The sequence below is a fragment of the Pipistrellus kuhlii genome, unplaced genomic scaffold (genome assembly GCF_014108245.1).
Source record: "Pipistrellus kuhlii isolate mPipKuh1 unplaced genomic scaffold, mPipKuh1.p scaffold_m20_p_9, whole genome shotgun sequence".
Lineage (NCBI taxonomy): Eukaryota > Metazoa > Chordata > Mammalia > Chiroptera > Vespertilionidae > Pipistrellus > Pipistrellus kuhlii.
In genome coordinates, this window is record NW_023425595.1 from 16,983,510 (window position 1) to 16,997,793 (window position 14,284).

The following is a 14,284-nucleotide window of genomic DNA, read 5'->3' on the forward strand; positions in this document are numbered from 1 at the left end:
AGTAATGTAAACAGTGTCATTTATTGAATTCCTTCATTGTGGAATATTAAGTGATTTTCATAAATTGCCCTTAATCTTTTCAACATCTCTTCAAGGTAAATATGTCTACACCACTTTAGAGTTGAGAAAACTAAAGCTCATATGCATTCAGTAAACTTGCTAAAGGGTAGATAACTAAACTATGTTAAAACCTGCATTAAAATTCAAATCTCAGTAGACGGAAAGTCTATGTTCTTTTCACCTTTATACCATGTAGCATGAAGAAAGAGAAAAGAAGTGGAAATCAAAGAGTCTTTGAAAAATGCTTAGCTCTAGAAGGGACCCAAAAGACTTAATCTTGCCCTCTCTTTGTATAGATGAGAAAACTGAAGGCCAGAGAAAAAGCAAATGCTCCTTTAAAATATAATATATGCTCAAAAGCATGTTGATTTACTATAAATCTTTATTTTGGTTAACTATTATGGCTGGTAAATGTTATGAGGACAACATGTGGTAGACTTCCAAGGGCACTACTTTCATATCTTCTCTAGTTCTGTTGAGATAAAGTTGCAGATGCGCTTCAGAATGCTGGGTTAGAAAGGAGAGAGATGGCTTTCTCTCTTGAACAAAGGCTGCGTGAAATAGAAAACTAGTATCAGAAGGTCAAATAGCTCTGTAGACGGTTCTCTCCTTACCCATTTCTAAGTATTCATCCATTAGTCCGTGAATATTCATGGGCTGCAGATTCCAATCATTTTCCCACTGAGGTATAGAAGCATCTTGTATTCCCCGCCTGATTTTATGTCGTGACCACCAGTTCTGGATCAACCTACACCACAGAGCAGACAAAGGACTTTTGAGCTCTTTTTTTTTTTTTTTTTTTTTTTTTTTTTTTTAAGTATTTGGTGAGTAATTTATAGTACACCAGAGGCCCGGAGCACAAAATTCTTGCATGGTGGGAGGGAGGGTACCTCAGCCCAGCCCGCACCATCTCCAATTGGACATCCCTCTTGCAACCTGAGACCACTAGCTCCTAACTGCTCAATTGCCTGCTTGCCTGATTGTCCCTAACCACCTCTTTCTGTCTGCCTGATCACCCTTAACTGCTCCCCTGCAGCCTGGTTACCCCCTGCTGGCCTGGTCGCCCCCAATTTCTCTCCCCAGCTGGCCTGATTGTCCCTAACTGCCTCTGCCTTGGCCCCCACCACATGGCCTTGTTCAGAAGGAAGTCAGACTTCTGGAAGATGGCTGGTTGACCGAGTCTAATTAGCATATTATCCTTTTGTTAGTATAGATCATATAGGATATAATTGCTTAAATAGCAGAGAAAAGCCTTTTCAGCAGGAGGAGATGCTCTTGGCAGACAAAAATACATAATCGCTATATCTGGACTGATAAGCCATATGCACTATATTGCCAAACTGCTCATTAAAAAATTGAACCGCTTTCTTACACCTTACACCAAACAGCTATTGCTCCTTAAAACTTCTCCTCAGCCCCCACTTTAGGTTCTGCCTTCACAGTTAACTCAGATTAGGTTATGATTGGTCGTTTTCTATGCTGGCCAGCATCAGAAGTTCTGCCTCTTAGGCAGCCATTGACTCCTCACAATTCACCCAAATTTGGTTCTGATTCCCTTAGTGCTGCACTGCCATTGGGGGCCTGCTGGCTGGGGGAAGGATGGGGGAAAAGGCTGGGGGAGGTTGTGATCCCCAGTTGGGAAAATGCAGTAGGCAGCCAATCAATGATTATGTATCATTATTGATGTTTCTTTCTTTTTTTTTTAATATATTTTATTGATTTTGTACAGAGAGGAAGGGAGAGAGATAGCTAGAAACATCGATGAGAGAGAGTCATCGATCAGCTGCCTCTTGCACACCCCCTACTGGGGATATGCCCGCAACCAAGGCACATGCCCTTGACTGGAATCGAACCTGGGACCTTTCAGTCCCCAAGCAGATGCTCCATCCATTGAGCCAAACCGGTTTCGGCCATTATTGATGTTTCTATCTCTATTTCCCTCACCAAAACCAATCAAATATATATGTATTTAAATGCAAGGGTTTTAGAGGAAGAAAGGTAGGGCAAAGGAGCTATTGACAGAGGGGCATTTGAGATCTTGCTCACATTTTAAATAGGATAACATAAGATAGTCCTCAGGGGGTGACAGGTGAGAAGTGGCAGTGTGTAGCAGGGTACTGCATGCTAAGGAATGGGCTGCAATGTCTGGGAATGTCTGTGACAGTGACACCAAGCATGTTTTGGGGCCATCGCTGGGATCATTTATGCCTAAGAGGTTTTAATTCTGCATGGGAGGAGAAACACAAAGATCAGTGGGCCTTTCTTAGCCTAGAAGGAGAGGCAAGTGGCAGGAGTGGGCTGCCCTGCTTCCCTACTAATGTAAACACACAGTGTAAGTGCACATGGATGTCAGTCAGCAGCCAAATCAATGCCCTGGTGGCTGTGTCCTGCCACACTCTGGCTGTGCTGCAGCTCTGTTGGCTGGGAAGGCTGAAGCCACACCCCCAAGCATACATAGTATATGAAGAGGCAGGCAGGAAGCCTAAAGCTGGAAGTCAGAGCTGAGGAGGTCAGCCTCACTGTCTCTGCCATAGAGATGGAGGGGGAGCAGCTGTTGGTGTGACTGGCATTAGAGTTGGAAGGGCTGTGCTTCCTGCACATCACCAGTGAGTCCCCGTGAGCCCAAAGTGTGCCAGCTGGGCCAGGTGTGGCCTGCGGAGGCCTTGCCCTCCTGGAGCCATCTTCCTAGGGTGGCGGTGGCGGCCACTTTTTTTTTCTTTCAATTTATTTATTTTTCTTGGAAAGCAAGCTCTAGGCTTGCAGTTCCTGGGATCCCTGGTCCATAGTGTGCACCTCCAGGCCTCACTGCACCCCCTTCACCCCCCCCCCCCATTCCTGTGTTGAGTGTCTTGTCCCTGGTGATCAGTGCACATCATAGAGACTGGTGAAATCGTCAACTGGTCATTCTGGTCATCCTACCATAATGGTCACTGGGCTTTTATTATATAGATTAGCATCAATTACCCTGAGACTACACTAAACATTCCTGGAACTAAAGATATTTGTATGGTCTCATCTTTCAAGTTTAGCATGAGAGAATAGGCCTCAGCCTGCCAGAACTCTCCAAGACCCTATAAACATCTACATATTTATCTAGGACTTGACCTCCCATACATTTAGATGCTTAATGATATTGATTAGACAAACATTTATTTATATTACTGCTTCCCACACATCATCTATATAAATAATTAAATTCCTATGTTGCCTGTTGTGATTGCATCTGAGCCCTTTATTTCTCATAACCCCAAATGTCCTGGGGTATGCTTTCTGAACATAAGTAAAAGCATGTTCTCAGAGAGAAAGAGAGAGAGAGAGAGAGAGAGAGAGAGAGAGAGAGAGAGAGAGAGAGAGAGAGAGAGACTGAGACCCCTAGAGATAGTTTCAAGACATACAGTTTCTAGTCCCTATCCTTCAATCATTATGTGGTGAGTTTTAGCAATTCACTTCACTTCTCTGAGTTTATAAAGTGAAGTGTTTGGGCATTAGTGATCTCGTTTTGTTATTACACTGATTGATAATTTACAGACAATTGGTGTGTGTTTGAATTCATTTCTCAGATTTTTAAAGAAAGTAACAATAATCTTTCCTAAGCTCAGGGACAGTCTTGAAATTAAGTGACGCAGAAATATCCCAATATGTACATATTGTGGGCTTTTGGGTAATGAATTATTTTAAGTTAGATGAAAATGATCTCTGGGGTGAGCTAAATTCCACAGGACTTGGTAAACATTACACTACGCTCACTTTTCATTAATTGTGGACCTAGAACTTCAGTAGGAGTTGGAAGAAACACATGTAGACCAAAACATCAGGCAATGCTTCAATATGTGCCCCATGGGGCTGCCAGTGGGAGCCCATGAAGATAAAAATGGAATGGAGGTTAGAATTGAGGGAGGTCTGCTTGCTTCTTTTATTTATTTCAATTCTTCTTAAGATTTGACTTGGAAAAAGAGAACTGTGGATAAAAAGTTTGAAAACCATGCTTTAGTGATTGGTTTACCTTTGTGAGATTTTCTTCAACAATGTCTTTGCCCAACTGTTGGACAATCACCAATAAGATTTCCTTTGTCATGGTACCCTTGTTGCTTCATATGCATAATCCAGGTTGACAACTGGGCAAGGCCTTAGTAAAAATGTGCTGTTCAAAGTACATGGCTTATATACAGAAGTCTAGGACAATGAGTTCAACAGAATCATTCTTCATATTATAATTACTGCACCATCGTGAGTACTTACAGAATGTCATATCCTGTACCTAATTTTCTCAGGCATTTTTAAACACTATTCCCCAAACCATATGTTTCAAAGAGATGACCTAAGCATAGGAAGGGATATGATGAAAAGACTAGACTTCCCAATCCTCATCCCCTATACTGTCTTCATTTAGAAGAGACTCATTTAAATGTGTTATAAAAATCTCTTCACAAAAGTCATGTCATTTATTGACAGTTAATGAGCAGTGGGTCATCTTAATTAATCTTTATAAATCCCTTATTGTACAAATAACATCTCAGTAAGGTCAAGTAAGCTATAACTTTAGCAAGGGGCAGAGAAGGAATTTGAACAAGGTCTCAGTAATTTCATACTCTGTGCTCTAGGACTGTTTGGAATTTAATACAATACTTTATGTTTGATTTCAGGGATAATATCACTTCTCCAGCCTCAGGGTCTCTGCTGAGAAATGTCCTGATGCCATTTGTGGATCAGCAGGGAGAAAGAATCATGGTATAATTTGATGACTAATTCTAAACTATTTTTATATCATCTATCAGCTAACCAGTTCTTCCCTCAGCTTCAGGAAATTCCTCAGGATAATCTTATTTCTAATCTTGATTTCCCCAAAGTTTACATACAAAAGTGTGTAAGAGACACTGTTCCACTGTATTCTGTAGGATAATCTATTTAATAGATGTAAGAGTGGGGAGTCAGAATTCTTCCATGTCAGCAATTCAGGCAGTTAAAACTTCCCTAAAGGAACAAAGAAAGTGGTATTGATCTGATGTTACCACAATCAATCTTGTTCTAATGATGTGTGTGTGTGTGTGTGTGTGTGTGTGTGTAGCAAAGAGTACAAACCTCATCCATCCATGAATTTATCTTTGTTTACTCGTTTTTTGAGGGAGGGATGTGTGGAAATGGAATCTTTATTACACAATAACCATCTTGGTCTTTTGATAACCAAAATAAATCAGAAAGTTATTTTTATCCTCAAGAACCTGTACTATCAATAATGTTTTAAGAAAAACAAGTGTTTTATTTTTATTTATTTATTTTTAAATATATTTTTATTGATTTTTTTACAGAGAGGAAGAGAGAGGGATAGAAAGTTAGAAATATCAATGAGAGAGAATCATTGATCAGCTGCCTCCTGCACATCCCCCACTGGGGATGTGCCTGCAACCAAGGTACATGCCCTTGACTGGAATCGAATCTGGGACTCTTCAGTTCACAGGCTGACGCTCTATCCACTGACCCAAACCAGTTTCGGCTAACAAGTGTTTTAATGTGTTGATCAGTGTACAGTTTCTCTATATCTATTCGTATTTCTTAAAGTGCTTACAATTGTTCTTGAGGTAGCCATAGCTGTTGATCCCCTTGTAGAAATATAAAACTGAAGCTCAGAAAACTTTACTAACACAGACACAGTCACACTTCAGTGAGAAGTACAGCAAAAACTGAACCCCCAACTAACTGCTTAGCCCAAATTCTTAAGACAGTTAATGACAACTGGGCAATTCCCACTACCTCCATCTTCTTTGTAACTATATATAAGGCAATTTTAAAAATAAAGTGCTTACGGATATCCCAATTCCATGAAGTTGTTCCATATTTGCTTCAAAAACATGATAACACCCATCTGGAGGCAGAGGTCTATCAAGCAGCCACTAGGATGACACTGAAACAGAATGAGAATAGCAATGATCTTGCTTTTCCCAGTTGTCTCGAGCATTCCCACCTTCAAATTGTAATGCAAATTCTTAGGCCAGGTCACACTAACTATCTCAAGATGAGGACACTTGATAGGGGAGTTTTTAGAATTTATATCGGAATTTTAATCAAAATTATAACAGCATTAACATCAAATGTAACTTTTAATGAGCACATATTATCTACCAAGCTCTGTGTTGGGCATGATCACCTTCAATACATGTTCTGGAATACTACCTATCTATTCATAGTCAAGAGATAGACAAATATTTCATTCTATGGAAAATGCTTATAACATATTCTTTTTAAATAATGTTTTTATGTTAGAAAACTTTAAATTTATAGAACATGTGTAAAGATGATACAGAGAGTTCCCTCCATTGTCCCTAATACTATCAAGGTATATTTGTCAAAGCTAAGACACCAATATTAGTATTGGGTACAATGCTATTAACTAAACTCTAAACTTGATTTAAATTTTTCCGTTTATATCCGATTGACCCAGGATACACAATGAATTTATTTGTCATGTCTACTCAGTCTCCTCTGATCTAGACAGTCTATGAGTTTTTATTCCTTGATACTTTTAAGGACTGCTGGACTAGCATCCTGTGGGAAAATCCCCCAATCTGGGTTTTTCTAATGTTTTCATATTTTGAGACTATGTGTTTTGGGGATGAAGGTAGATCACAGAAGTAAAGTGCCATTTTCATCAAATCCATTAGCAGCTATGTGACTTCCACATGATGTCACTAGTAGTATTTTATTAATCTTTATCACTTGGTTGGTGTAACTGTTTTTTTTTTTTTTTTTAGGTATTTCTACTGTAAAGTTACTAATTTTTTCTTTTCCCTAATCTTTACTTAAGAAGTAAGTCACTAAGATCACTAAGTCTAGTCCATTCTCAAGATGAGGGACTATCTAAATATATTAGAACACATTTTTAAGTGATAAAAGCATGCCCCCAAAATAGTTTGTCAATATGATTTTGATTTTGCCTTGTGATCCTCTGCATTTTTAGATGTTCAACAAAAGTTAGCATAAGATGAAATTGGGCACATTCAGGGTTGTACTGCCTTAACCAAACAGAGACAGATTCATGGAAATAGACTCATAGATACTGACTGGGTGGGGGGGGAAAAATGAATGGATTAAGCAAAAACAAAACAAAACAAACAAAAAAACAAAACATCCATAGACACAGACAACAGTAGAGTGATTACCAGAAACAAAGGAGGGTAAGTGGAGATAGAAAAGGGTGAAAGGAGGATAAATGGTGATGGAAGGAGATTTGACTTTGGGTGGTGAACACACAATTCAATGTACAGATGATATAGAATTGCACATTTAAAACATATAAATGTCCCCCCAATAAATTCAATAAAAATTAAAAGAAAATTCTACCTTTTAAAAAAATGTTAGCATTAGAAACCCACACAAACAAAAATTGAATTACAATAAACAGTGCAATCAATGTGATATGCTTGAAAACTATGCCCTATAGAAGACATTTGGGTAGAAAAACGGGAGTCTGTTTCTTTGGAAATAGGTTCATGTCCTGCTCATAAAGATGATAGATTCTCCAGCTTTGATCCAGTTTCTATTTCTATCAAATAGGTACCAGTGGGACTTCAAAGAGAACAAATAATTAGGACATGAAGAGCCTGCTTTTCCAGTTTCAGCACAGTAATTTAAAACTCCCTAATCTGAGCCAGAGATAGGGTTTGCCAGTGGTCATTTTTATTGTGTGAAAAAGTCTCAATTTTCTCATCCAAGCATGCCCCTTCTTTCTAGGATGAATTTAGGACCCTCTGAACTTTGCCACATGTATATGATAAGTGGGTAAGTAGAATGTCTGAGGGAGAATAATTACTAAACTACAGAAGCAGATCACAGATCACAGCTGCAGACTGAAACTTCATTTTTGTGGTCTCAAAGAGGAAAATTAACTTGTCCAAGGTCATGCAGTGGTGACCGGTAGTGTGGGAATAAAAGCCTTAGTCTCATTGCACCCTAATTCACTGCTTTTTTATATAGTGCTAAAGGTGAGTTCTATTTACCAACTGTGTTTGTTGCCTTGAGGGGCTGGTTTAGAAAAGCCTATTCTTAGAAAGAGTAAATGAGCAGGTAGGAGACTCAGGCTTTGATTCCCATTGTACACTCAAAATTCTATGACCAATAACAACCCAAAGAAAGCTGGATGTCCTCATCAATTTATAAGAATGTTTCTATAATTAGAGGCAAATTATGTAAGCTTAAGTAATTCTCTAAGCTTCTGTGTTCTCCTCTGAAAAATGAGTGTAATAACAGAATTCTGGCGAGAAATAAATGAATAAATGTATGTAGAAATTGGAAATGATTGCTGGAATGTGCTGGCGTATAGTAAGTTCCAAATAAAAGTTAGCTATTATTAACATTTTATGTAGATTTACATAAAATCTTATGTGAGATATTATATAGTTATTTGTAAATATCCTAAATTGTAGTATTTTCTCTGTCTTTAAAATGGTCCCCATTATTTGTGCCAGAGGCTTTACATGCATGATACAATTTAATCTACTTATCACCAGCACTACTAAAATAGCCATTAATGTCAAAATTTAAAAAATAATAAACCTGAGACAGAAATAGTTAAGATTATGCATCTGGGTGGGACAGAATTAGAATGTAGACTGTCAGTCTTAAAAAACAAAATATTTATTACGTATCATGGTTATGCTCTTTTCTTTGAAACTAATTACTTCAAAAGAAAAGAAGTTCATTTGTATACCCCATATTTCAGCAAAGGCCTAGATTAGCATATGTGTAGTTGAATTCAGAAGGTCAGTTCTTATTTTCCATTATATATACTGTTTATATATCTTAATACCTATATCTTTACTTCTAGGATTATTAAGATTTATCACAAATCCAAATTTTTCATTGCACAGATTTTCCTCCCAAAATAAATAATCCTTTGTTAAAAAATATGGCCTCTATTTATGGCGCATATATATATGAAGGCCATATTTGAAGCCAAAATGTCTTGGATGGCTATAAAACATTTTTTCCTAAAACTAGTATATTTCTTTGGGACTTTCAAAGAAGAATAATGGCTTCCAATAATTTCACTAGGATATCTAATTAAACAAAATTATTGGTGGTACCAAAAATACAGATCTACCTGCGTATAGCCACTCTGTTCCCCATACTACCCTTGCTAACTTCAGTTGAACACCCCTGGAAAAAAGTAAGCATTAGTTCCCAAATTGGATAGATGGATAGCCTTTTAGCAGATTTAGTCATTCTTCTGAGCTATGAAAGAAAACTGCAGGTTAGATTTGGGGGCTTCCCTGAAATCTGGGATTTTGTATGGCCTTAGTCTGCTATTGGCCAATAGAATAATACATGGGTAGCTATGGAGACAAAGCATTGATAAATATCAACTACAATTTATAGAGTATCTACCACAGGGGTTGTGCTAATTCTGTTACATAAATTATTTCTTATCTATACTAGTAAACAGCTTTGCAACCTAAGTGTTACTATTACCAACTTACAGAAAAGGAGAAAGATATTCAGAGAGGCCAAAAATGGTTTGGCTCAGTGGATAGAGCGTCAGCCTGTGGACTGAAAGGTCCCAGGTTTGATTTTGGTCAAAGGGCATATACATTGGTTGTGGGCACATCCCCAGTAGGGGGTGTGCAGGAGGCAGCTGGTCGATGATTCTCTCTCATCGGCTTTTCTAGCTCTCTATCCCTCTCCCTTCCTCTCTGTGGAAAATCAATAAAGTATATTAAAAAAAAAAAAGATATTCAGAGAGGTTAAATGAAGGGCAAAGAATGAATAAGTAACAAGGTTAGCATGTGAGACCAGTTTTCTATAATATAAAGCATATTCTCCTAGAAAGTTTTAGGCTTTCTCAATGTAATCCCTTCTACGTTCTCTCTCCTGTCCCTCTCACAGTCATTGGCCCACATCCATGCATATCCCCCACACTGACCCTTACAGGGTTACTTACTTCCTCCAGTCTCCACCGGTTAAAAAGTTTATTGTAATTTCCTGGGTGGCCTACAAATCTGTAAAAAATCATTTTAATTCATTAGCATTTATGTGGGTTGACTGAAGAACATCTAATGTATCACAAGTGCATGTGTGGGTAGACATAAAGGTTCATTGGTGCAATTTGTTCCTAAGTGGTTGACTTAGGCCAAACTTACACATCAAAGTACCTGACATGAAAAGGAAAAAGTGATGTGTGAATTCAATACCAATGGGTTGAGAAAGTACAGAGAAACCAACTGAATGGATTTGCCCACTTTCACCTGTGGAATTTTAATGCCTGCTTGACTGAGTTAAAAAATATTAACATAATGTGCTAAATAATATAATTTAAAATGTTTCTAGCTTCAGTATGTTTCCATGGCACTGGCTGGAGTGTTAATCATATGGCAAACCAGAACTAGTAATTTAATATAATTTCTTTCTTTCTTTCTTTCTTTCTTTCTTTCTTTCTTTCTTTCTTTCTTTCTTTCTTTCTTTCTTCTTTCTTTTTCAGCAAAAATAGGGAAAAAATGTTAACATGATTGGTTGAAGAGGTTTCCACACTAAGGAGCTGTAACCTAGGGTTATTCAAAATTTATTTTCTTATTTAACAAAACCATTACTGATGACAGGACAGTAATAATTCAACCCATGTAGGTATATAGGTTTTATTCTTTTATGCCAACTTTAATTGGTAGTGGCACCTGGAAATACTATCCTGAAACATTTTGATTCAAACATGTGAAGACTGATTAGCCCAGTTGTCCATGCCTGGGGATCAGAAAGTGCCGCCTTTGTTAATAAATTGGAAGTGGAACTGTTGAGAGTCTTTATCACTCTATATAGGGGTGTCGAACTCAATCAGAGAAGGGGCCAAAATCTAAAATCCAGCCTAAATCGCGGGCCGAATGGTTTACTGAACAGTCATAAACTGTCATTGTGATGGAAACACAGCGGAGTGCAGTGATGACAGCGCGGTGCGGGCCACATTGCAAGGCCTGGACGGATTTGGCCCGCGGGCCTTGTGTTTGACACATGTGCTCTATAAAGATGATATATTATAAAGCTGACTTACCTCCCCAAAAAGAAAGCGATGTAGAAGATAGAACTGTTTAAATTAACAAACTGGAAGAGAAACATCTTCAGGGCAAAACTGTTTTCCCATTCAGATTCTGTTCGAGGATATTCTAAAAGGAACATAGAATTTGTTTACACAGATGAGGTGAATGACAAGAAATGTGTACACAGAATCCGAAGCCCCTTGTTTAAGTTTTGGTTCAGTCATTTGCTAGTTGTATGAGGCACTCAGTAAAATGCCTGTCAAATGTGAATGACAATATTTGCTGTACAGAGCTGATGAAACGAACCAATGAGATAATCTGCATACTTTCCCCACAGCTCCAAAAATATGATGCCTGATATTAATATCTACAGGTTTCCAGGATTCTCTCTGTCCCTCTCATTTAGAAATAACCATAAATATTAAGTCAGTCTTTCACTCTCTAGCTAAATTGTCCATAGAGTTCTTTGAAGGATGAATATTTCCTGCACAGACTTAGTGAATTGTTAAAGAGAGAAAAGAGGGCTACATCCATCAGAAGAGCTGAGTTCTTATCTCAACTTTACACCCAACTGCTAGTCATCTCAGACAGGTCTCTTCATATTTTCTGCAATAAGTTTTATCATCTATGAAATAAGGAATTTACATGAGATGAATTCAAGAACCCTGTCAATTCTCACATGGTATGGATCTAGGAATCTTAAAACAAAACAAAAGATAATGAGAGAGACTGCTGAAGATGAAAGCATGAGCAGCCTCTGCTCCTTCCTGGCATACAAATAAATGGCAGAAAACATAGATACATAGATATAGATATAGATAAAGATATAGATATAGATATATAAAATACTTTAATAATAATTGAAGAATTCAAGAAAGGTAAAAAATTAGATTGGATCTAATTTAAGAAAAAAAAAACGTGCTAAAATATAGGCAAGAGTCTATCACAGAATAAAGAGGGAATAGGTCCCAGGGAACTTCAAACCCAAAGGGAGTAGGTTGAAAAAATAGAAGGGTCTGTGCAGCATCCACAGAGTGACTCGTTGGTGGGCACTGTGACAGCACTCAGGAGAGCTAACATTTCCTCACAGGAGTATGTACTATGGTATTCCTGGTTCTTAGCACAAATAACTGTTCTGTCTCATACTATTAATTAAATACCCCAAAACACTTCAGTAGATTTGCTGCCATCCTGGATATAAGTTCATTAAAAGAAAATGAATATAGGTAATCAGAGCTGTAAGAATGCTTTGAGACATTCCAGTGCAATTGCTTCATTACCCAGCTGAAGATACTTTAGCTCAGATAATGAAATGTTATTCCCATTTATTGAGCACTTGTCATGTATCAGGCAGCCAATCTATAACAATGATGAAATAGGATTGTTCTCATTCTCATTTTCCCAATGATGAAATTGAGATTCAAAAAGCGGAGGTGGAACAGAGGGAAGAGAAGGAGGGGGAGTAGGAGGAGAAAGAATGGGGAAAGGAGAAAACTTATTCATAGTCACATAATGTCCTAGTGATATAATCATTTAGCTCTAGAGCATGAACTAGGGCTCAGTTGTCTCCTATGTACAATTTTCTTTTATTATCACTTGTCCTTGTAATGACATTACAGGAGAAGTAATATATTACAGTGGAGTTATGTTACTCCACCATAGTTAACGGAGTGTGTCATATCTGCATTTACATTCTACTTATTTAATTATCGTGTTTCATAATCCATAAAATAAGGATCCTACTGTCATAGATATATGGTTACAATAAAACAAAATGATGACTTAGAAGTGTTTAGTACAATGCCTGGGATCTGGTGAGTTCTCAAACAATAAAAGATAGCTCTGTAATAAAAATTCTGTCCCCCCAAACTGAAGGATCAAACATCAAGCTAAAATACATGGGAGAAAATAAATTTCTGACATACAAGGTCTCAAGAAATTTAGTTTCCAGGGAACAAGACAAGGAATAAAGCCGAGACGGATGGTGACATAGGATCCTGAAAGTAGTATCTAACTGAAAAATAAAGGTAAAGCTGGTGAAAGCAAGAGTAGATTTTGCTGACCACAAGCCTAGAGGGTAACCAGTTGAGACTGGAGTAGACAGTGGGCTCAGAAAGAATAACTCTAAGAAGAAAATAAAATGAGTAGAATTCTTGATATTTTAAAAATATATTTAGAGAGAATTTATAGAGTTGAGGCAGAAAGTTTGGGATAACTTAAGAAAAAATATATAAAAAGTTAAGCAAATATGCTTTTTTTAACCATACCTTACTTAGATAGGAAAACAGAAATATAGACACAATGATGTAAATATCCATAACTAATCTAGTTAAAAATGCTGATGTGTACTTCCTTTGGAAAGAGGAGAAATAACAGTTGTGTATACAGGTGATGGATAGGGAAGTATGTGAAGACAAGACATTATGACCTAAGTTGTCTTTGTAATTGGAAGGCAATAGCTGCCTAAAGCAGAAAAATCCAAAATGGCAGTAGAGGCAATGTCATTTAGAAATAGGGTAGAAAAAGAAACTGATAAAATTGGTAAAATGTAATCTGTTCGGCACATAAAAAATAAGAATGGATAATGTGGCAAAGGACAGGTTTTCACTATAAATCTATTTTGCCTTTAAATTGTATACATGAACAATAAACAAATAAATGTATAAATAGTGTACATGCTACAAAATATTTTGAAAAAAATAATATTGGGGTGGAAAAACAAAGAACTGAAAAGGTAGAGGAGCAAAACATTTTAATGTAAGAAGAACCAAATTTGCTAATTCTCTATACCTACACAATATAGTCCAATATCCAATGGCACTTATTTCACTTTTATTGACAATTATGTAACTGAAGTTAATATTAAAAATACTGAAGTACATAAACCAACTATAAGCTGATAGGCCCTAAAGAAGTATTCTTCTAAAAAGGAGTGAAGAAAAACAGACTTACCTAAATTAGTGAGAAGATAAGCAATTTTTTCATAAGCCTGTAATAAGAGAATAATAGTTACTATTATTGTTTTCTTTAGAAAAAAAACTGTATTTACATAATCAAAGAGTATTCTACAAAGTATCTATATTTTTATTAACTAAAAGCATGCTTTAGGCTAGTGCTTTACATATATACATACAATGCATGTGATATAAACGTGTTGTAAATATATGTGTGTATATATATATATATATATAGTCACAATTGATTTCTGA

At 37.1% G+C, this 14,284-nt stretch overlaps 1 protein-coding gene across 2 annotated transcripts in view; it reads right to left on the bottom strand.

Moving 5' to 3' along the window:
- ANO3 (anoctamin 3) overlaps positions 1 to 14,284 on the bottom strand; it is a 190,083-nt gene that overhangs the window by 12,908 nt on the left and 162,891 nt on the right. For both annotated transcript variants that reach the window (XM_036427099.2, XM_036427101.2), the window contains 5 exons: positions 14,028 to 14,064; positions 11,090 to 11,201; positions 9,992 to 10,049; positions 5,862 to 5,959; positions 675 to 808 (listed from right to left, as the gene is read on the bottom strand). In XM_036427099.2, the coding sequence (XP_036282992.1) occupies positions 675 to 808; positions 5,862 to 5,959; positions 9,992 to 10,049; positions 11,090 to 11,201; positions 14,028 to 14,064 (439 nt within the window). The remainder of the gene's footprint in view (positions 1 to 674; positions 809 to 5,861; positions 5,960 to 9,991; positions 10,050 to 11,089; positions 11,202 to 14,027; positions 14,065 to 14,284) is intronic.